The following is a 24,095-nucleotide window of genomic DNA, read 5'->3' on the forward strand; positions in this document are numbered from 1 at the left end:
GTTTTATTATAAAAAGTTCTTTTTTAAAAAAGTGTAATTATTTAGTATGTTATAGCCTTATTATTTAAGAAAATCGATGTAATATTATAGGGCAGTCAATGAGGGTATTTGGCTCCGAATTCCATCCTACTACATCGATTAACTTGATGATTTCACAGTAAGTAGGGAATAGCTTAAGAAACAAAGTCTACCCTATGACGATGTGAGCTTTTATCTTGGGGGTGGTTCCCACCCCTTTTCGGGGGTGAAAACTTTGTTGGTTAAAATAGCCACGGAAGAGGCTAGAGAACCTAATTCTAAACAAAAACTGTTCTATAATTATTTTTTGAAAACTCAATACTTTTTGAGTTATTCGTGGTTGAAAATTGGCCATTTTCATTGAAAAATGACACCTTTTCGGACCGATTTTTACGAATTCCTTAAAAACTATGCATCTAACAAAAAAACTATGCAAAATATTTTTGTACCTTATAAAAAAACAGAGAATAGTTCCTTCATCAATCTTCTGGTCATAATACAAAAAGAGATATGGTAGGTGAGAAGAGTTTGTTTTTTTGTGCATTCTCAAATTGGTGTATTCAACTTGAAATAACAGAGAAACGGTCGATTTTAGATGTATAATAATACTAATAACTTTTGTAGTGCTTGAGAAGGCATTTAAAATGAGCAATATTAAATGTCGATTATATTCAAACTAAGCGAGATATGCTACAAAAAATTGATGAATAATGTATTTTAAGAAGAAATGAGAAGTATATTTAACCCCTCATCCATCAGAATTAAGATGCATTGTTTTGCTTTTACAATACTTTTTATTATAGTGTTATTTCTATGTCCAAAAATTTGGACTGGTTTAAAATGAACGGTTTTTGAAAAAAAAAATAAGATCAAATTATACAGCGCATTTTAAAATTTTCTTGAAAATCTTCCTTTTTCTCCATGTAACTCGAAAATGATACGAGATACGAAAAAAAGATACCACACAAAAATATGGGGTTCTTTAAGATAAAAATTTCGTTTTTATTTTTCATTACTGTATCTCTTTATCATTTTCAAGTTACATGGAGAAAAAGGAAGATTTTTAAGAAAATTTAAAAATGCGCTGTATAATTTGATCTTATTTTTTTTTCTAAAACCGTTCATTTTAAACCAGTCCAAATGTTTGGACATAGAAATAACACTATAATAAAAAGTATTGTAAAAGCAAAACAATGCATTTTAATTGTGATGAATGAGGGGTTAAATATACTTCTCATTTCTTCTTAAAATACATTAGTCATCAATTTGTTTGCAGCATATCTCGAATTATAACTTTGATGTTCGAGAAGGAGTTTTTAAAAAAGTATTTATTTTCAAAATATAAATTATAAACTATTTTCAAAATACGAAACAACAGAAGTGTTACGACAAACTTACAATATGATTTAAGATTAGCAAAAAGTCAGAATGATTACCTGAAAGTCCCTCTATTTATAAGGTACTATTGCGTAGTTTCTCGTATCCTAGAATCTGCAGAATCCAGTGGCATAACTCCTCCCTCACTGAGTCCGAAAAATAATGGAGTTATTTTTGGGATGCTGGTTGGTGGTTGCTGGATCTTCTTCTTCAAAGCCGGAATCTTCTTGTAATTCTATTTCATTCTCGTTCCGTTGCTTTGGTCTTCTTTGTTTAATAATATATAGAATTATCAGGATTAGGATAACTGCTATGACTGAGGTTGTCACTAATGGAGTTGTATGCAATGTAGTACTTGTTTCTCTTATTGGTACTAATTGTTTCGCCATATTATTAATTGCATAAAGATTTTCAAAATCAATTTTGGTAATATTATGGCTTTGGAATTTGCGTAGGTTTTCTGTAGAAAAATATTTTATTTTTGGTAAAATTAGAGCTTTCCCTATGTGTATTTTGATATTATTATTGAATTTCAATTGATTGATTACACAGGCCAACCATGAAAAAACTTTTTTGGTAAGATTACCTCTATCTTATGTATTTTAGTGTGCTGAGTCCGAAAGCCGCATTAAAAATGCTGTATCACCCACCATTCTTTCACAATTTAACATTTAAAATTGCATAATTACCTTTTTCTATGGATGCTATACAATGTGCAACTTCTCTCACTACTTACATACATTCAAAATGAACAATTTCTCAGGCAGTGAGAAAAGTCGGCCATTGCAGTGAGAAATATTTTTTCTCACGGGTTCACCGCCGGTTTACATACATATGATCGCCATTTCCATGGTAACATGCACAATACAAACACAATTATTTTTGTCAAACAAAATGTGTTCAAACTTGTCAAAACTTATCAAAAATTACCTTTTAAGACTGTTCAACTGTGAATTATAATTTTAAATAAATAAAGTATATAAATATCAAGAATATTAAATACCTATGTGTATATATGTATTTTATTTCAATTTAGGCATATAATATACCTAAAAGCACCTAAATTATTTAATTTTGAAGTTTGAACTCTTGACAAAAACGCATCCATAGAAAAAATACAGTGTACAACACGAGAGAAAATGACATATTTCTCTCTCGCTTGATTTGCGCTAGCAACAAACTTCTGCGCTAGTGAGAAATAATAATATATCTTTTTTCTCTCTTGTTGCACAATATACTATTGAAACCAAGATGACTACTAAGGAAAAAGAAGCTTGTATTGCATTCAAAAAACTTGTAACCAAGTTTTTAGGTAATGTGAAAGACCCTAACTACGACCTTATATTAGCCAATTTATTAGATAAGTTTTTTAAAATATTAGATAAGATTTAAGATTTCGGATGTCAAATGAGCCTCAAAATCCACCTTTTGCCCTATCATCTTGATTTTTCCCTGAAAATCTGGGTGATGTTAGTGAAGAACAATGCGAACGATTCCCCTAGGATATCTTGGTGATGGAGAAACGATATCAGGGACGTTCGAACAATAATGTGATGGGTAATTACTGTTGGTCACTTCATCGGGAACAACAGAGTGACTCGCATAGGAGAAAATGCTACTTCAGAAGTTTTAAATAAAAAAGAGAAAGAAAATACAAAAGCATTGACTCCTGAAATGATTGCACAGGCCTATACTATTACTAAATAAGAATTAGATAAAAGGTTTTAATCTACTACTGTATAATTTAAATGTATTTCGGTATTTTGTCTTCTTCAAATTATTATAATGTGTAATAAACCAGTGTCATATTGTGGGAAAACTGTGGGTGATACGTAAAATCTAATTTCAGATTCTTTTTTAGCGCCAAAAAATACATAGGATTCACATAAGTTTGTAAGAAAAGTTTTATTAAAAAAAATTTTTTGTTGGCCTGTGTTATCACTTCACAATTTTCTGGTATACTGATGAGAGATGGACTGTGGACTTCGAAAATTTGGTCTCTCTTGCACTTTGACTGGACTCGTTCAGATGTGGATGGCATTATCAATACTTCATTATTGGTTACTTGTTCGATAATGGATTCTTGAAGAGTGACTTCCGTGGTAAAACATTGGGTTGAACTTTGACCATTTAGGAAACGTAAGGTACAATTGTCTTGTAGTATGTTGTCTTCTTTACAATAATATATTTCTTCTAAAATTGGACATTCGTCTATTTGTAGGTGCATTTCGTCGGAGGTTTGTGCCAAATAAGGGTATGTGGGAGTATATACATTTTGTTCTTTTGGATTATTGGGTATGTATGATAAAAATCAAGGACTTTTGGTTTTAGGATAGGAATGTGAGTAGCAAAGATCAATTTTGAGCTTGAAAAAGTTACTTGTGTCCCTAATAGCATGTAATATGTTAAAATATTTGTAAATTTTGGAATTTGAGAAGGATGGTAAATACTGTGCAAATATTCAATCATATCTTGAATTTTTTTACTTGAAATAATTGCACTATGCAATGAGTTTAATTTTTAAAAACATAATTCCGTTTGCTATATTTTCAATAAAATCTATTTTGACAATCTACATTTATCTGACTTATGGTACCTTGAAAAGTAATATAGTTTCCTAAACTATTTATAGTGTTTTGGATTTCTAATTGGAATTTCTGTAAGTTACGTTGCAGTTTTTCTTGGTTTTGCCAAAGTGTGGCTAAAGATTTGTTGTAATGATCGATTAGCTTTTTATACAGATATTTGTAAGTTCGTCTCATGGATAATATGTTTCTGATTATTTTCTAGGACTTCTATCGCTTTATCATATCTACCTCCGTCATCTGAATCTAAGTTTCCAAATAAATATTTATTAACTTTACCTATGCCATCAATTAGGCCTCTTTTTGATAGAATATGGGGATAGATATTTTCTAATTTTTTCTCTAATGTATTAATTAAAACTTCTCTTATTTCTAACATGTTTTCTGCCAATCCATGGTATGAAATAGGATTTGAGGCATTAACTTTTACTACACTAGTTTTTATTATTTGATAATTATCTTTAAGAGATTCTACTTGCCTAACTATTTCGTTTAAGTTAATATAATGGATAAATGTATGTTTACTATAAATTAATCTACATGTGCCTAATTTAATTGGGAGTAAAAGGTTTTCAAGGGGCGTTATATTGACATCGATGTCATCTCCTTTAACCTGGTGAGACGTCCGGTATATCACTTGTATCAGAGTCAACACGATTATCGTCTTCATTTTGTTAAACCTCCAAAAAGTTTTTTCTATTAGATCTTGGTTTGCGAGCTGTGCTTTTGTGATAAACTCCTTTATCAGTCTGTAATATCAGCTTATTGACTTTAAGAATAGTTGTTTGTTTACACCTAGGAAGTGCCTTACTGCGGTTTCCTGTTTTAATATAGGCTTTGTCTTCATTTGTGTATTTATCAGGTTCTGACCTCGATAAATTGCGTTTATCTATCTGCTGAGTTTTCACGTTGGCATCCCTTTCATGTATTTGTCTGTATAATATCTTGCATTGTTCTTTATGATTTTGCACGTATTGTGATAAAATAAGATGATCATTGTTATCGAATGGATCTGGGTTATTTATATGCCCTTTTATAATTTCGAACGGCGTAAATTTAGTAACAGAATGAATGGAATTACTATATGATAATATACAATGTTTCATTAATTGTTCAACTGACATGTCTTTATTTGTTTGTTTAAGGCATCTAAAATGTTCTATTAAGGAAGAATGAAAACGTTCTACCGGAGAATTCGAATTACTATTCTTAGGAATGGTAAAATGTAATTCTATTTTATGTAATTTGCAAAAATTATAGTTTTTGAATTCAGTACCGGAGTCAGTTGTTATTTTATAGGGTAATTCATGATGTGTGATGTAATTTAATAAACCATCGACTATTCAAATTCCACTAATGCTGGGAATTTGATATGCTTGTCCGTATCGAGAAAATGTAAGAATCGATTATTGTAAGAAATGGTGTATTGGATATTCTAAATACATCCATGTGAATGTGATCAAATGGCTTAGAAGCCGTTGGTGTAAGATTAAATTTAATGACTGGTGGGTTTCTATCATATTTATTTTTTAAACAAACGTCACAATTATTGACATACTGGTCTATATTTTCTGACATATTGGGCCCGTAGTATCGCGAACTTAATGACATTTTTAGTTCATTCATGCCACCATGTCCTTTTTTATAAACATGATAATAATTAAGTTTTTCTTTTTGTTCGTCGGTAGTCTCAATATCATCTAATATTTTTGTGCAGTGTACAAATTTGGATGCAGAATTTTTAAAATAATTTTGTAATGAAACTACAAATGTTTCAGGTGATAGTGGTGCTCTAAAATACAAGGCGTATAATTTTCTTGGGTCTATAATAATCTTTTACAAAATTTATTATTCCTTTTTGCAAATCTCTTTGAGGTAAGATAACAAATAGTCTTGTGTTGTCGAATATCTTTTTTAGTTTTTATTTCGTTAATTTCTCCATAAGTTAGTAAGATTTGGTTCTTGTATAAGTTCAATTCAAGGCTCGATCTGTGATTGGTATGCTAAGAATTGGATTTTCGGCTGAAGTATGTACTGTATTTCCTTCGCTATCTTCATTTCCACTTTAACATCATTAATTTGTACATCTGATAAGACGTTTATCCTTTTTTCTTGTTCATTTTTGTCTTTTAATGTTTCAGAAATGTCTTCATTACTTAGCTCAGGTAAATAATGTTCATTTGGATCAAATAATTGATCGGTACTTTCTTTATTTGGAATTGCTAAGTTTTCTATTTCTTTTTGTATCATCTCATCTATATCGTTTAGATTTACACACAAAGATTCAGATTCTAGTACATTTATTTCATTATCGCTGTCTATTCGTGAAAGACAATCCGCAACTTTGTTAAGGGTTCCTTTTTGATATTTAATTGTATAATCAAATTCTTCGAGTTGTAACCGCCATCTCACTAATCGTGAGTTAGGTTCTTTCAATGAGAACAGCCATTGTAGTGGTTTATGATCTGTAAAAATTATAAATTATCTTCCAAATAAGTATGGTCTAAAGTATTTACAACTCCATACTATAGCTAATAATTATTCTTTTTCGAAGTGGAATAATTTATTTCTGCCGAATTTAGTAGTGTAGGAAATAGAGGTTGAACCTTGCAAAGTGGACACAAGTCCGCTTTTATTTTTTTTCTGGCATATCAAGGGGTGCTTATTATAAGACTAACTTTTTCTGAAAAAATTTCGCCCCGGAACCCCCCTTTTCACCCCTTTAAAGGGGGTAATTTGTGGTTTTTGCGGAACGTAGCCCTTCCTGTACCTTTTACAAAAAATTTCTTTTATAGAAATATGAAGAGGACTATATTTTCTACGATTTATTTCCCGACAGCATCTGTCTATCATCCACCGTTTAGCAAGGGTGGCGCCCCAAAGTTCACAAGTTTTTAAAAAAGATGTTTTAAAAAAACATATATTTTTCCCTAACTGTAACGGCAATTAAAAGGAAATTCTGCGGAAATTATTTACAAATAGATGATTGATTTTTTGGTATAGGTTTCACTTAAGGGTAATTGCCCTTTTTTTAATTACAGGGTGCTACATTTTAAAAAACCCCTTTTTATACCGTCTGAACCGTTTATGCTAGAGTAAAAAAACTTTTAGCGATTACCCATGTACTGGTGTTATTTACAAATTTGTATAATGCACCCCCATTTTTTCCCCGGAACCACCCAAAAAAAAAAGAATTAATAAATAAAGTGATTTTCTTGGAATCCTTCACACACAATGCCCTTTATTAATATGCTTCATATATCATTTTGTGCACGTTATTATTACCCATGCATGGACACCAAAAACGATTTCCTAGTGCAACCCCTGTAGTCAAAAAAAAATAAATTAAATGGAGGGTTGAAATTTTTTTTTGTTTTTTGCTTTTTGATCCATATGGGCATATGCTTCATCAATAGTGCTTTTCAAAAATATATATGGTTATTGCAACATCCCTGCGGAAACCACCCCTATCCTTGAAAATATACTGCAGAAACTACCGCTATACCTTGGCGAGCATGTTTTTACGATTTTCTCATTACCTATTCATTTTTTTTTAACAAAACTTATACAAGGTTAAAGACCACTATTTACTCTAAAAATTAGGTCCTATTCATTTTTTTCGTTTAAGCAACCGTTACGGCACAGTGGCGCCGTAAACCTCATATATGCTTTGGCGGGCTCCAGTTTTTGTTTTTTTTTTCGTCATCTGTTCGTTTTATTGATAAAGTACTTATGTAAAATAAATCAACACAGTGTAACCTACAAATTATGACCTATGCACATTTTACATTCTTTGCTCCCCAAAGCCACAGTGGTGGCCCAAAATAAATTTTTTCATATATTCGCCACCTACACGCATTTTATTGCGTTAATACTAACTTAATAGCACAATATTCACCCCTAAGTGGTCGCTAAGCAGTGGCGGATCCAGGGAGGGGTGATAGGGGCTATCACCCCCACCCCTCTCAAACCAAGTCATATTATATTTGAAGATTATAAAAATATTCATTTATTTTTATAGAAATAGTTATATTATATTAATATTATTTTTATAAGAATGACTTTTTATGCTTTAGCGACAGTGGCGGATCCAGCATCGTTAAAAGGGTGCCAATTGGTTAAATTTCTATAAAAATAAATGAATATTTTTATAATCTTTGAATATAATATCACTTGGTTTGAGAGGGGGGGGAGGTGATCACCCCCATAACCCTTCCCTGGATCCGCCACTGCTTAGCGACTACCTAAGGGTAAATATTATGCTATTAAGGTAGCATTAATGCAATAAAATGCGTGTAGGTGGCGAAAATACGCAAAAATTTATTTTGGGCCACCACTGTGGCTTTGGGGAGCAAAGAATGTAAAATGTGCGTAAGTCATAATTTGTAGGTTACAGTGTGTTGTTTTATTTTACATAAGTACTTTATCAATAAAACGAACAGATGACGAAAAAAAAAAACAAAAACTAGAGCTCGCCAAAGCATATATGAGGTTTACGGCGCCACTGTGCCGTAACGGTTGCTTACACGAAAAAAATGAATAAGGTCTAATTTTTAGAGTAAATAGTGGTCTTTAACCTTGTATAAGTTTTGTTTAAAAAGAGTGCATAGGTAATGAGAAAATCGTAAAAACATGCTCGCCAAGGGATATGCGTAGTTTCTGCAGTATATTTTCAAGGATAGGGGTGGTTTCCGCAGAGATGTTGCAATAACCATATATATTTTTGAAAAGCACTATTGATGAAGCATATGCCCATATGGATCAAAAAGCAAAAAACAAAAAAAAATTTCAACCCCCCATTTTATTTATTTTTTTTGCTACAGGGGTTGCACTAGGAAATCGCTTTGGGTGTCCATGCATGGGTAATAATAACGTGCACAAAATGATATATGAAGCATATTAATAAAGGGCATTGTGTGTGAAGGATTCCAAGAAAATCACGTTATTTATTAATTCTTCTTTTTTTGGGGTGGTTTCGGACAAAAAATGGGTTCACCAGTACATGGGTAATCGCTGAAAGTCTTTTTACTCTAGTATAAACGGTTCAGATGGTATCAAAAGAGGTTTTTTAAAATGTAACACCCTGTAATTAAAAAAAGGGCAATTACCCTTAAGTGAAACCTATATCAAAAAATCAGTCAATTATTTGTGAATAATTGCCGCAGGATTTCTTCTTAATTTCCGTTACAGTTAGGGAATAATATATATTTTTTAAAAACATCTTTTTTAAAAATTTGTCAACTTTAGGGCGCCACCCCCGCTAAACGGTGGATGATAGAGAGATGCTGTCGGAAAGAAATCGTAGAAAATATAGTCCTCTTCATATTTCTATAAAAGAAATTTTTTGTAAAAGGTACAGGAAGGGCTACGTTCCGCAAAAACCACAAATTACCCCCTTTAAAGGGGTGAAAAGGGGGGTTCCGGGGCGAAATTTTTTCAGAAAAAGTTAGTCTTATAATAAGCACCCCTTGATATACCAGAAAAAAAATAAAACCGGACTTGTGTCCATTTTGCAAGGTTCAACCTTTGTTTCCTACACTATAGGGTCCTTGACGCATAAGAAATAGGATGTCCATCCTGTGATAATACTGCCCCGATGGCATATTTGGATGCGTCTGTCATTATTTCAAATTTTTTATTAAAATCTGGGTAGGCTAGAATTGGTTCTGATATTAACAAATTTTTGCAAGTATTAAAGCAATCGATAAATTCTTTTGTATGTTCTATTTTATGGTCTTTCTTTTGTTATTTTAGCAAAGTTTTTTATAAATTTGCGATAATATCCTAAGAGACCTAAAAACGATTTAATCTGTTTTTGTGTTCTTGGAAAATTCTGTATAGCTATTATTTTGTCTTTATTAGGTTTAATTCCTTCTGGTGTCACAACGTGACCAAGAAATTCAACTTCTTTTTGCAAAAATTCACATTTGTCTAGTTGAATTTTTAAGCGTGCTTCTCGCAGTTTATGAAATACTAGTTTTAAATTTTGAATATGTTCCTGTAAGCTAGTGCTAAATATTATTATATCATCCATATAGACCATGCATATCTTGTTTTGCAAATCTTTTAATACTTCGTCCATTACGCGTTGGAATGTTGACGGCGAATTTTTGACCAAAAGGCATTCTTAGAAATTCATAGTGATCGTTGACTACGTTGAATGCTGTTTTCTCTACAGATTTTGGATCCATTTCGATTTGGTGAAATCCGCTGGCCAAATCTAATGTGCTGAAATACTGCGCTCTTCCTAATTTGTCCAAAATGTTTGTAATATGTGGAATTGGATATCTATCCGAAATTGTCTTCTCATTAAGTTTTCGATAATCTATAACTAGACGGTATTTTTTCTTGACTGATGCGTCTAATTTCTTGTTTACAATCCATATAGGCGAACTCCAAGGCGAGCAGCTTGACCTTATGATTCCTTTGTCTAACATTTCTTGAATTTGCCTTTTAACTTCTTCTTTATGGCAATAAGGATACCTATAAGATCTTGAATGTATCGGAACTTCGTCTGTAGTTTTTATGGTGTGTCTGACATTGGAAGTAAATGTCAAAGGATCTCCTGTTTTTAGAAATACATATATCTGAAAATTCTCTACATAGTTTAATTATGTTTTCTCTTCTGAATTCATGTGGTCTGTTCTTAATAGATTTCGTAAGTCTATTTTGTTTCTCTTGCTCCATTTCTCATTAGGATTTTTGTTAAAATAATAATAATAATATCGTATGGCATTTTTGCCGGGGAGATCCTTTCGGACAGTTCCGACGCCATTTACATCTTTAACCCTATTTTAATTAACTAGTGCCGATGTACACTAGCCCAGGGGGCCGACGGCTTAACGTGCTCTCCGAGGCACGGTGAGACGGCTCGTGTCATTATTGGAAATGAAAATGGTTTGTCTTTGGCAGGGCTCGAACCCACGTGCACTGGCGTATGAGGCCAGCGATTATGCCGTTACTCCACGGCCGCTCACTTTTGTTAAAATGTGTTAAAATAATTCAGATTGTATAGTTCATAATTTTCGTTTTCAAATGGGTATACGTCAATTGGTCTTAGTAGAGTTATCTTCAAAGATTTATCTGTTGTGTTTATTATTTCCATTATAGCATAGCCATTTTTTGCTACTGTTAATGTTTCGGGTATATAAACTTTGTCTAAATATGTTTCTTCTATTATTATTTCTCCATTAGGTATAGTGACAGGAACAGGATAAAGCATTCTGTCCTGTGCTCCTATAGTAAATTCAAATTTAATATACGTAGGTCCTCTAAATTTAATCGGTATCATTACGTTATTATTATAAAGTATTTTATTAGTAAAATCTATAACTAAGTTCATTCTCATCATATCTTCTAATCCTAAGATTCCATCAAAATATTCGTGAAAATCATATAGGATATAATTGATATAAAAGTCACTTCCGAATTCTGGAAATGCTGGTATTTCGGCTTGATATTTAATAGTCTGTATAAAGAGCAGTATTTATGTTTACATTTGACTGGTAAATACAATTGGAAAAATATTTTTGGGCAATACTTGGTCGTAGCAAAGACCTGGCACTACCGGTATCAATTAATAATTTTATTTTTGAATTTCCTACTCCAATATATGGTAGGGGATTTTTGAGTTTATTTCGATGTTGACTGTTTCATTTCCGAGGCAACTATCCGAAAATTTTGGTCGTCTTACAGTAGATGTAAATAAATAAAAATATATATGCAATATAAGTATTTTTCAAATATTTCAAAACATTATTCAATAAAATGCAATATTTGCGACAGCATAAAAATAAAAAATGTATTAAAAATGTTTCAAAAATTTATGATCAACATTCTTTTTCAAAATTCAAAAAATTAATATATCCTTCCTCACAAAGATATGAAAGAAAAGGCGAAAAGGAAAGGCACTTACAGTTTATCTGGAGCACCTGGTTCTCTTCTCCGAACTTTTGCTTCTTCTGGAACTCTGCTTCTCGCTGGATACCACTGTAGTGTAGAGATTCGATTTCGATACGCGCTACGATGTAGAAACACCAAAAACCGAAAAAGTTCTATTACTGGATGTGTAAAATGTCTTTTCCGATCCCTCACGTATCCTACTGGCTGCGCCAATTATAACTTTGATGTTCGAGAAGGAGTTTTTAAAAAGTATTTATTTTCAAAATATAAATTATATACTATTTTCAAAATACGAAACAACAGAAGTGTTACGACAAACTTACAATATGATTTAAGATTAGCAAAAAGTTAGAATGATTTGAAAGTCCCTCTATTTATAAGGTACTATTGCGTAGTTTCTCGTATCCTAGAATCTGCAGAATCCAGTGGAGTAACTCTCGCTTAGTTTGAATGCAATGGATCTTTAATATTGCTCATTTTAAAGTTCTTTTCAAGCATTACAAAAGGTATTGATAGCACTATGCACCTAAAATCTACCGTCTCTGTTTTATTTCAAGTTGAATACACCAATTTGGGCATGTATCAAAAAAATAAACTCTTTTCACCTACCTTATCTCTTTTTGTATTATAAGTGAAACATTTGTGAAGGCAAGCGTCTCTTTGTTTTTCTATAACCTACAAAAATGTTTAATTTTTTAGTTAGATGCATAGTTTTTAAGGAATTTGCGAAAAACCGTTCGAAAAGGTGTTATGTTTCAATGAATATGGTCAATTTTCAACCACGAATAACTCAAAAAGTATTGAGTTTCCAAAAAAAACTTATAGAACAGTTTTTGCTTAGAATTAGGTTCTCTAGCGAATTCCGTCGTTATTTTAACCAACAAAATTTTCACTCCTAATAAGGGGTGGGAACCAACCCCGAGATAAAAGCACACATCGAAATAGGGTAGACTTTGAATTAGGAGATAAGTAAAGGCTATTTCCAAAATTTTATTAAAATCCATGCAGTAGGATAGAATTTGGAGGTAATATCCTATTCTTGCTCCCATTGACTGGCACTGGCGTATTATTGTTGCTAGACAGGTAAAGGTAATTTTATACCGGGTGTAACAATCATACGGTGTTTTTTTCTTAAAGTTCGGAACACCCTGTGTAATATTCTAGAATATATACAATATTTAAATTAAAACTCGACTGTAGCCTTAGGCTTTCTTAACATCTTGTTTTTTGATTCATTCGCTTATGTTCGATATTAAAAGAGATATGTACTTTTATATTACAAATGAGGTATGCTGTTTGGTCTTGATCAATATCATTCCAAATCTCGAGAGCTACTGTTTCTACCTCTTGTAAGGTTCTAGGAGGTGGCAAACGCTGTCATAGTCTTCTGCCAATTATGTCCCACAAATTTTTGTTCAGGTTAAGATCTGGACTATGCGATGGCCAATGCAAAGTCTGAAGATTTACCTGTTGTAAATATTCGGTTACAGTTCGTTGCATTATCGTGCATTAGCTAAAAATTGTTACCAATATAAGTAGCCGATAGCATGGTAGCTAAGTCCTTCGCTATTTAAGATCACTACTTGAACACACTCATCGCGGGTCAAATTCCTTGTAGCGCATTTCATTTCGACCAAAGAAGGAAAAAAACTACGGAATTAATTGAAACTTTAAATAATAAATCTACTAATTTTCACAACAAACCAGACACTTTTTGACGGTTAACCATCTGACATCCATTAAATTGTTAATTTCTCATAGCACACTTTAGGCTTGTTTATTAAACTAAGGAGAAAATGAGGATTTATTAGAGAGATTTTGCACCTCCTATTTTGCAATTCCGTTATGGTTATCGTTATACTACGTCTGCGCACTAGCGAATCTATGATCCGTTATCGTTATTAAACATAAGGGATTCCGTAATTTACGGAGGTTTAAAGTAGTGCTTATCGTTATCGTTATAGTAATGGTTAAATTGCTTTGTTGCCAGAATGTAAAAAAAAAATCAGTAAAATTACATTTACATAGATTCTAATTTTGATGACCTATAAATTAAAATATCAAAAACTGTTCAAGTATAGAAGTATATGCTTAAAATTACAATAACGTTGTGAAGCGAGGTTATGTTTAAATAACGATAACGATGAGACGAAAAACCTACTTGACAGGTTGCAAAAACTCTGCTTTTTAACGTTGCCGTAATAGTTATGCTTAATAAAGTTAACCATAGCGGAGCCAAAATCAGCGGTTATTTTAAGGGGTGCAAAATCTCTCTATTGATGAAAAACATCGCTAGTTGTTAAGGTACCTAACTTTTTTTATTATTCAACATAAGCAAATGAATCAAAAAAGAAAATGTTAATAAAGCCTAAGGCTACAATTGAATTTAAATTTAAATATTTTTTATATGCTAGAATATTCCACAGGGTGTTCCGAAGAAAAAAACACAGTGTGATTGTTACACCCGGTATAAAATGACCTTTACCTGTATAGCAACAATAATACATCGATTTTTTTTTAAATAATAAGGCTATAACATACTAAAAAAATCACTCAAATCGGACAACAGGTTTAGGAAATTCGAGACTTCTAACGTATACAATTCAGCAAGTGAGTCGATTATTTTGCTCTCGAGTGTATTTGATAATTTCTAGTACATACATCATACCGAGTATTGATAATGGTTTTCTATAAAAGACAAAATCCTTACTGCAAGACATTTCGTCCTCTCCTCCGGCACAGTCCAACAGTCCATCGCATCTCCATGAATTAGGCATACAGCTGCTATCCACAGAACATCTGAAAGATTCCCCGGGACATGGACCAGTAGTCATACATCCATCCTCATCGGACCCGTCTGAACAATGTTTTCTACCGTCACATTTCCAAGAGGCGGGTATGCAGCGGTTTGAAGGACCGCATGATATTTCGTTAGGGCTGCATGTCCATGATTCTAGAAAAAGAAAATTTTGTTCTTATTAATAATTGTACAATAGAACAAATAAGAGTTTTCAAAAACTTACTGAATATTAGATCTAGCGTATAATTACAGTAACCAGGTTGAACAAAAATTAAACAAACAAAAAAATATAAGGGTGATTCCATTTCAAATCACTCAATTTTGGATCAAAAAACTTTTGGATCTTCGATTTGTCTGAAAATTGGTATATAGCATCGGCGGAATGTAAAAATAAGATATTTAAGGTCGAATTGTCTTCTTCATCTTCTTCTTCTTTTTCTTAAAATGTTATTTTAGGCGATTTTATAGTGATTTGGTATTTATTTAAACAAATTTGCATTTTCTATCGTAAAGTATGAATGGAAAAAATAATATTTTAATAGAAGGGACTCAAAAATGTCATTATATGGCATTATAACAAGTTTTTGATTAAATTTTATACTGTAGAAAATGTTAAAATACCGTTTTTTACATTTTCCTCTATTTCCAAAATACATTATGTATATTCGATTTGGCTAAAAATTTGCCCACCTCTAGCCAAAACATAGAACTTTAAGTGGTTAAAACGATTTAAATTATTTTACAAAACTAAAAAAGTTACATGCAATATCATAGCGTCGTTGTGCGGGTAAAATCTGCTATGTACATTTTTTATTTTTTGGTGAAATTGAGTTATGAGCACAGAAATTCTCAAAATTTAATTATTAACACATTGGTATAATCTGCTATAGGCTATGAATAGAATTAACCAAGTTATAAACATTTGGTTAAAATCTGCTATGTGTTCAGGTGAGGTAAAATCACAGTTTTATGTCTCCCCTGTAAAATTTAGTTTTTTACACATAGCAGATTTTGCTCGCGCAACGACGCGCGACGATAGTCAAAAATATAGACGTCTACTGTAAGTACAATTAACTCGGAAAATATCGACCTCACGACAAAAATTGTTAAAAAAAATTGTAATCATTGTAAATATTATTTATTTGAAACTATTTCAGTTCCTACCATTTTTGTCGAAAAGTTAAAAATGGCGGAGATATTGAGCAAAAACGGTCCTCCTTTAAAATCAAGATGGCGGCTAACGTAACGGAGGAATTCATTCGCGATTTTAAATTTAGGCTACTATTGACCACCCTAAAGGTTAGAAAAATAACATTTTGGGCAGCTCGGCATGCAAGGTAAAATGCTATCCCCACTGGTCTAATATTGTCGAGTCATTATAAAATATGGCAGTGCCCGTGTTTAAAAGATATTTCTGCTTTATACATAGGGCGAGCCATATGGTTTGTTTTTCGTTGTTTTAAGGTGAAGGGATGATGGGCGTACTAGCCAGCCCACTTGAGATTGAAACCTATGATAAGAATGTATTGCAGTTTTAAGGAATGTGTAGATATTGGATATTATGTTTTTAAGTCAGTCGAGTTTGTAACATTCTTCGGATAACATCCAAATAAAAACTTTATTTTAAGCTACACTTGCGTATTTTTAATAGGGGTAATTTTCTGTAATCGAAAGTTATTTTCTATAATTTAATTTCGAACCAGGGATCTTTGCGTGAAGTAACTCGTGGACATCCCAACGTGACATTTGGCGACCGCGATAAGGACTTAGATATATACGGGTGTGCTTAAAAGTTAGTTGTTTCCGCTTATTTAGTGTACACTTTTTTCCGGCGAATAAATTCGTTTGCCGTGAGGCTCGGCCGAAGTTGTTACCCTTGTAAGCGAGAAATATGGCATTAGAATTAGAAACAAAACGCCGAACAGTGCTTCGTACTGCTTTTACGACAGCTACTAATGTTTTGGACAATTTGTTATCTGAAACGGTGGACACTCGACCCTGGCAACAAATTAGTGTACAGTGGGAACTGTTACAAGTTAAGTACAATGAGCTTTGCGTCGTGGAAAGTGCGGTGTTTGAAGCTATGATCGAAAAGGCTTCCAAGGCAGAATTAATCAGTGAGATGGAGGTAAAGGATAGATACAGCACACGCTACTATGAACTGAAGTACAAATGTGAAGACAGACCCAGTTTAGTAAGTTCAGAGTCATCAATAAAAGGTAAGCGCAGTTTTAAATTACCTCCAATCGAATTCAAGAAATATTCTGGGGACTTGATAGATTGGCTTCCATTTTGGTCGCAGTTCAAAGTAGTGCATGATGATCCATCGATTGATTTAAACGACAAAATAGCTTATTTGAGACAAGCCACTGTAGACAGTAGTAAGGCCAGACGTTTAGTGGAGAGTTTTCCTGCAGTAGCCGATAATTACTCAAAAATTATAAAGAGTTTGAAGTCTAGGTTTGGCAGAGAGGATCTCCAGATTGAAGTATATATTAGGGAGCTCTTAAAGTTAATTTTGAGTCAAGTTTCTAGTAGTTCTTGTAATGTTTCTGCACTATATGATATGATAGAGAGTCAACTTCGTTCACTTGAGACCTTAGGCATAACTGCTGACAAATATGCGGCAATATTGTATCCCCTTATTGAGTCATGTTTACCGGAGGATATGATCAGACTATGGCATAGATCTTCACAGTTTTTAAGGCCTTCTGGTTACGTATCCATGCACAATGTCGAAGAATCTGCAGAAGTTTCAGCTTTGGAGACAAGATTAAGTGGGCTAATGAGTTTTCTACAAAATGAAGTTCAAAATGAACAAAAAATTAATTTAGCAACGGAAGGTTTTGGTTTATCGACTGAAAATAAATGTAAATCCAATAACCTGGTTGAAAAGAAGAATATAAAATTACCAAAGCAAGGAACTGATCAGCCATCAGCGACCGCTGCTGGGTTGGTAAATTATGAGGTTGACAGGTGTATTTTTTGCGAAGGACAGCATGACAGTATCAATTGTTTTAAAGCACAAAAATTGTCTATGGAACAGAAACGACGAACATTGTCAGAGAAGAAAGCCTGTTTTCGATGTTTGAAGGTTCGACATTCTTCGAAGAACTGTAGAGCACGTTTGAATTGTATTTTGTGTTGTAAATCCCATGTTGTTTTGATGTGTCCTGATTTACCTGTTAATAAAATTGATACATCGACCTCAAGTATCAGCCGCTCGGAAGAAAATAGGACTGAGGATCAGACGCTTGCGAATTTGAATAATACACAGGTTTTTTTACAAACTCTGCGAGTAAACATAAGAAGTGCACATGGTACTAAACAAGTAAGGGCACTTATTGACACTGGATCACAGAGAACATATATTTTACAGCGTACCGCACAAGAAATAGGTTTTTCTGCTAAAGGAACGGAAAATATCGTACATACGTTATTTGGCGGTAAAAGTACTTCTGAACAACGACATAAATTATACAAGGTAACTGCGAGTGAAGGAGCTTACTCTTGTTCATTTGATGCCTTAGATCAACCAAAAATTTGTGCAGATGTCTCTCCTGTTTATCACGGCCCTTGGGTTGAGGAACTTAGTGACATGAATATTTCGCTCAGCGAAGTCGGACATATAGCACCAATTGAGATTTTGTTAGGAGCTGATGTTGTAGGCAAATTGTATACAGGGAGGAAATATCAGTTACAGTGTGGTCTTGTAGCAGTTGAAACTTTGTTAGGTTGGACTCTTATGGGCAAGGTGCCGGCGGTTGCTTCTAATTTCAGCACATCTATGATGTCGATTGCATTGTTTGTTGATAGTTCTTCTGTGGCGAAACTCTGGGAGCTTGATATTATTGGGATAACCGATCCTGTAGAAAAATTGACACGAGAGGTGGCGGCCAAGGAGGCTAAGAATTTTTTCTATGAGACTATCCGATGTGACAACGAAGGTAGGTATGAGGTTATGTTACCTTGGTTGAACAAGCATCCTTTAATTTCAGATAATTTAGTTGTCACTAGAAGAAGGTTAGATACTACTTTAAATAAGTTGAAAAAGTCCAATTTGTTTGAATCGTATAATTTAATATTCAATGAGTGGTTGAACGAGGGTGTGATCAAAATAGTAAATAATCCGGAAGAGAATAATTGTGTGCACTATTTGCCTCACAGGCCCGTTATTAAAAATACTAGCGAAACCACGAAAATTAGGCCAGTCTTTGATGCATCATCTCATGAACAGGGTCGTCCTTCTTTGAAAGTACCTTCTTAGAGGTAGGGCCTAATCTTATTGAACTTATTCCTTCTGTGTTATTACGGTTCAGACAACAAAGAATAGGTGTTGTGTCGGATATTCGAAAGGCTTTTCTTCAAATTTCTGTACATTCGAAGGACAGAGATTTTTTGAGGTTCCTATGGGTAAACAATGAAGGAAAGGAATTTGTATTTCGACATAGGAGAGTTGTTTTTGGAGTCAACTGTAGTCCATTTCTTCTGGGTGCTACTATAGAATTTCATTTGATAAAGGCGCTGGAGAAGTGTTGTAATGATATGCCGTACTCTAAAAATACAATTGAAAGGCTTATGATTGGGTTCTATGTAGATAATTGTGTGACTAGTGTTACTGATGAGAATGAGTTGAGAAAGTTCGTATCAGAAGCAACTGCCATCATGGAGGAAGCTAAGATGGATTTGAGAGGGTGGGAGTCTTCTGGTAGTACAAAAACAGTTGTCCCTGTTCTTGGTCTTCTCTGGGACTCCTCAAGAAACACACTAAAAATCAATGGTGAAATTTTTCAGGGAGTGGTCGGAAAAGAACCCATAACTAAGAGACTGATGCTTTCTGTAGCTCAGAGTATATTTGACCCTATTGGTTTTACCTGTCCAGTATCTCTGTTCCCTAAACTGTTGCTGCAGAAACTTTGGGAAAAGCGCCTGGGATGGGATGCACCAGTCGAGCATGACATGGCTGAGGAATTTTGTCAATGGGTTACTCATCTTCCTGAACTGTCGAGTATTGAGATTCCACGTTGGATCCAGGCTGGGCCCATTGAAGCTGACCATTGGAGTTTGCACACCTTTTCAGATGCAAGTAAGAAAGCTTATGCAGCCGTAGTGTTTTTGAGAGTTCTTCGGAATGATGGTGTTTCGATTTTTCTTGTAGCAGCTAAGAGTCGTGTGGCTCCTTTGAAGAAGATTTCTATACCTAGATTGGAACTGTTGGCAGCCACTATTGGTGCTAGACTTTATCAGTCAGTCAAAAGACAATTTTCTCAGCATGTTGAGTCTTATTTTTGGAGTTATTCCACTACGGTTCTTTCTTGGATTCAACGTAAGGATGACTGGTCTGTTTTTGTTTTTAATAGAGTTCAGGAGATTAGAAATTTAGCCAATGCTGAGTGTTGGAAATATGTGCCTGGTTCTCTCAACCCTGCCGATCTTCCATCAAGAGGCTGTGGTGTTCGGCAATTGTTTGAATCTCGATGGTGGGAAAGCCCGGAATGGTTGTACAGAAACGAAAATTATTGGCCCCAACAACAAGTAGAGGTTGATGAAGAAGAAGTCGGCACTGAGAAAAAGAAAAAGCCATTTCGTCACTATTGAATATGACGTCCGACGATTGGCACCTGCATTACTTTTCTCAGTACACAAAACTGTTAAGAATGATGGCTTGGACGCTACGATTTTGTTACAATACGAGAAATTCAAATGGAAAACTTACAGGCGAATTGGTCGCGGAGGAAATCGACAAAGCCGAAATGTTTGTGTTGAAGTTAGTGCAGAAAGAAGCGTTGATGAATTTGGACTTATACGTTTAAAAACTCGCGTTACCGAGAGAATTGACACGGAAGATTTTCGTCTGCCTATCTTACTTCCGGGTGAACATTTTATAGTGCGCAAGTTGATTTTGAGCTTACACAAAAACTCTTGTCACGTTGGTAGACAGGGACTGCTTAGTTTGTTCCGCGAAAAATATTGGACTTTAGGGGGTAGACGGATTGTGCGGTCCATTTTAAAAGAATGTGGTGTGTGCAAGAGACAAGATGGAAAATCGTTCGAAGTACAAACGCCTTCATTGCCGGCCGATAGAGTTCGAGATGCTGCAGTGTTTGAGATTTCCGGGGTGGACTTAGCTGGGCCTCTTTACTTGAAATCGGGCGAGAAGGCATGGATTTGTTTGTTCACTTGTGCCGTTTATCGCGCAGTTCATCTGGAACTCGTTACCTCCTTGTCAACAAATGCATTTATTCAAGCTTTCCGTCGCTTTGTTGCCAGGCGTGGACGCCCGAGAACGGTTTATAGTGACAATGGAACGAATTTTACGGGACTTGAGAACGCGCTTAAGCAATTGGACTGGAACATGATCGCGGAATATAGTTCTACACAACATATTAAGTGGTGTTTCAACCCCCCTACAGCTGCATGGTGGGGTGGATTTTGGGAGCGATTAATAGGTATTGTGAAAGGACTTTTGCGAAAAGTTTTGGGTCGAGCGTCTCTCAATTATGAAGACTTATTAACATTGTTGTGTGATTGTGAGAGTATAGTCAACTCGCGGCCATTGACGTATATTTCGGATGATCCTACTGAGTTAGCCGCGTTGACGCCAGGTATGTTTTTACGTGAGCAAGTCAGTTACGAGTTGCCGGATTGTGATTTGCTAGAGCAGAATTCTCTCACACGCAAAATACGCCGTTTGCAAGAGTTGAGAAGTCATTTGCGAAAAAGATTTCGTGCTGAATATCTGGCTCAACTCAAAGCGGGAACGAAGAAGACGAAAGTGTCTAAAGTGTCTATCGGGGATGTCGTTTTAGTAGGCAACGAAAACATCAAGCGTCTTCAGTGGCCTTTAGGAAGAGTTATTGAACTTTTACCCGGTAGAGATAATCAGGTGCGATTAGTTCGTCTTGCGACGGCACAAGGCCAACTTCTGAGACCGTTGCAAAGGCTTTACCCAGTGGAAGTCGTGGAGGCAGTTACTGCTGGCGAGAATATCCAGGGTATTACCCTACGGGATGCGGCTCCAGAGACAGTGCCTCACGAGAACGGTTGTCAGCTCCAGGCTGAGGAAGAATCAAGTGAAATAAGTACGGGAGTGACAAAAAGCAGAGCACCCGATTTAAATGAAAGATGTACGCGAAGTGGCCGGGTAGTTAAAACTCCTGTAAGATTCAAGTGACATTTTCTTGACTTGATTTTTTCATGACTGTTTGTTTTTAATATATTTTACTTTTCACTTTATTTGATATTTTATTGTAATTTTTCGTGACTCTCTGTATTTTTTTGAGAAATTTTGTCAAATTCCCCAAGGTGGGAGAATGTCGAGTCATTATAAAATATGGCAGTGTCCGTGTTTAAAAGATATTTCTGCTTTAATACATACGGCGAGCCATATGGTTTGTTTTTCGTTGTTTTAAGATGATGGGCGTGCTAGCCAGCCCACTTGAGATTGAAACCTATGATAAAAATGTATTGCAGTTTTAAGGAATGTGTAGATATTGGATATTATGTTTTTAAGTCAGTCGAGTTTGTAACATTCTTCGGATAACATCCAAATAAAAACTTTATTTTAAGCTACACTTGCGTATTTTTAATAGGGGTAATTTTCTTTAATCGAAAGTTATTTTCTATAATTTAATTTCGAACCAGGGATCTTTGCGTGAAGTAACTCGTGGACATCCCAACGTGACAAATATACTTGTGAGTCTGATATTATTGCATGTAACTTTTTTTGTGTTGTAAAATAATTCAAATCTTTTATCCCCTTAACGTCCTATGTTGTGGCTATCTGTGGGCAAATTTTCAGCCAAATCGAATATGATGTATTTGGGGAATGAATGAAAATGTAAAAAACGGTATTTTAACGTTCTCTACACTAACATTTGTTACATTTCCTTATAATTCCTTATAATGACATTTTTAAGTCCTTTCTATTAAAACATTATTTTTTCCATTGATACTTTACAGTAGAAAATGCAAATTTGTTTAAATAAACTCCAAATCACTGTAAAATCGCATAACATTTAAAAAAAAAAAAGAAGACTTTTTGACCTTAAATGTCTTATTTTTACGTCCCGCAGAAGCTATATACCAGGTTTGGGGCTGTCCATTAACCAGGTGCTGCTCGAAAGGGGGGGGAGGGGTCCATAAAAAATCACGAAACATCACAAGGAGGTAGGGGGGGTGTAGTAATATATCACGTGTATTTTTTTCGGAAAATGCGCGATACTTAACCCGTTACGTGTATCTATTTTTTCGTCAATTGCGTACAAAAATCGAAAGCGGCATTGCTGTGACTAATATTAAAAAAAATCCATTTCTCTTTCATAATATACACAACCCAGCAAATTGGTTCCACCCAAATTATGTTGAATGTTATGATAAGAAGCGACCCATTTCAAAGCGTTTTGTTGTGAATGTAGCATATGTTTCCACTAAATAGGAATACTGACCGGGACTCTGTCGGCCTCTCCGACTTTTTATTTATGAGCCTTACATGTGTTTTACCTACTATCTGATGAATTGGAAATTCTCAAAATCCTGTCAGTTTTAATCCCTTGTTTTGTCACTGAATACAAGCGTTTAAACTGTTTTTAACTTCTTACTTTTTTCATCACAATTTCTAAGATAGGTGATCTGTATAAAGAACTATTTACAGAGTATAAGAAAGGAAAAAATCCTGGTGTTGCTCAAAAAGAATTTATTGAATTGTGGGTTAACGGGAAACAAAAATATACAAAGGAAGAATTTTTGTAGATACTAAAAAATACACGTGATATAGGGGGAAGGGGGGGTTAGTTTTAAACCTCACCATGTATCACCAAGGGGGAGGGGGGGTTAACAAATGCCAAAAAAAAACATCACGTGATTAGTAATTAATGGACGGCCTCTTTCAGAAAAATCGGAGATCCAAAATTTTTTGCCTGAGTAATATGACATAAAATGTACCATAATAGATCAAATTCTGTAAAACAGTTTTGTAAATCTTGACAATATGGGTGAATAACCACGAAAAGATAGGAAAGCCGAATATAATAGAATGGACTAAAGCAAATTATCGGAAAAAACTATCTATCTAATTTTTTTGGAAGGAAAAGAGTAGAGGCGGGAAAGGGGAGAAGGAGAAAAATAGAAAGTGACATCTGAAGAGCAAAAAGCTTTAGTTTAGGAAGGGAAAAAATATTAAATCCGCGAGGAAAAGAAACTTCCTGTAGCTGGCTGTATACCATAAACCACAAAAATACTAGATTTATTGTAAAAGGTTTATTTTAAAACACCCTAAATAAGGGTCACATTAAGACAAAACGTTTTCGGATTAAGAAATCCATCATCAGTGTTCTAAAAGCCCTAAAATTAAGTATAACCTAATTAATTGAGAAAAAAGTTAAAAAGTTGACAGAGGTTTTAAAAAACAAGAG

The 24,095-nt window shown here is 34.2% G+C and overlaps 1 protein-coding gene across 1 annotated transcript in view; it reads right to left on the reverse strand.

Moving 5' to 3' along the window:
• Positions 1-24,095, reverse strand: part of LOC114345298 (uncharacterized) — a 436,109-nt gene that overhangs the window by 211,968 nt on the left and 200,046 nt on the right. Inside the window, exon 17 of the mRNA XM_050647575.1 lies at positions 14,593-14,835. Coding sequence (XP_050503532.1) covers positions 14,593-14,835 — 243 coding nt within the window. The remainder of the gene's footprint in view (positions 1-14,592; positions 14,836-24,095) is intronic.

This window comes from Diabrotica virgifera, chromosome 3 (assembly GCF_917563875.1).
Source record: "Diabrotica virgifera virgifera chromosome 3, PGI_DIABVI_V3a".
NCBI lineage: Eukaryota > Metazoa > Arthropoda > Insecta > Coleoptera > Chrysomelidae > Diabrotica > Diabrotica virgifera.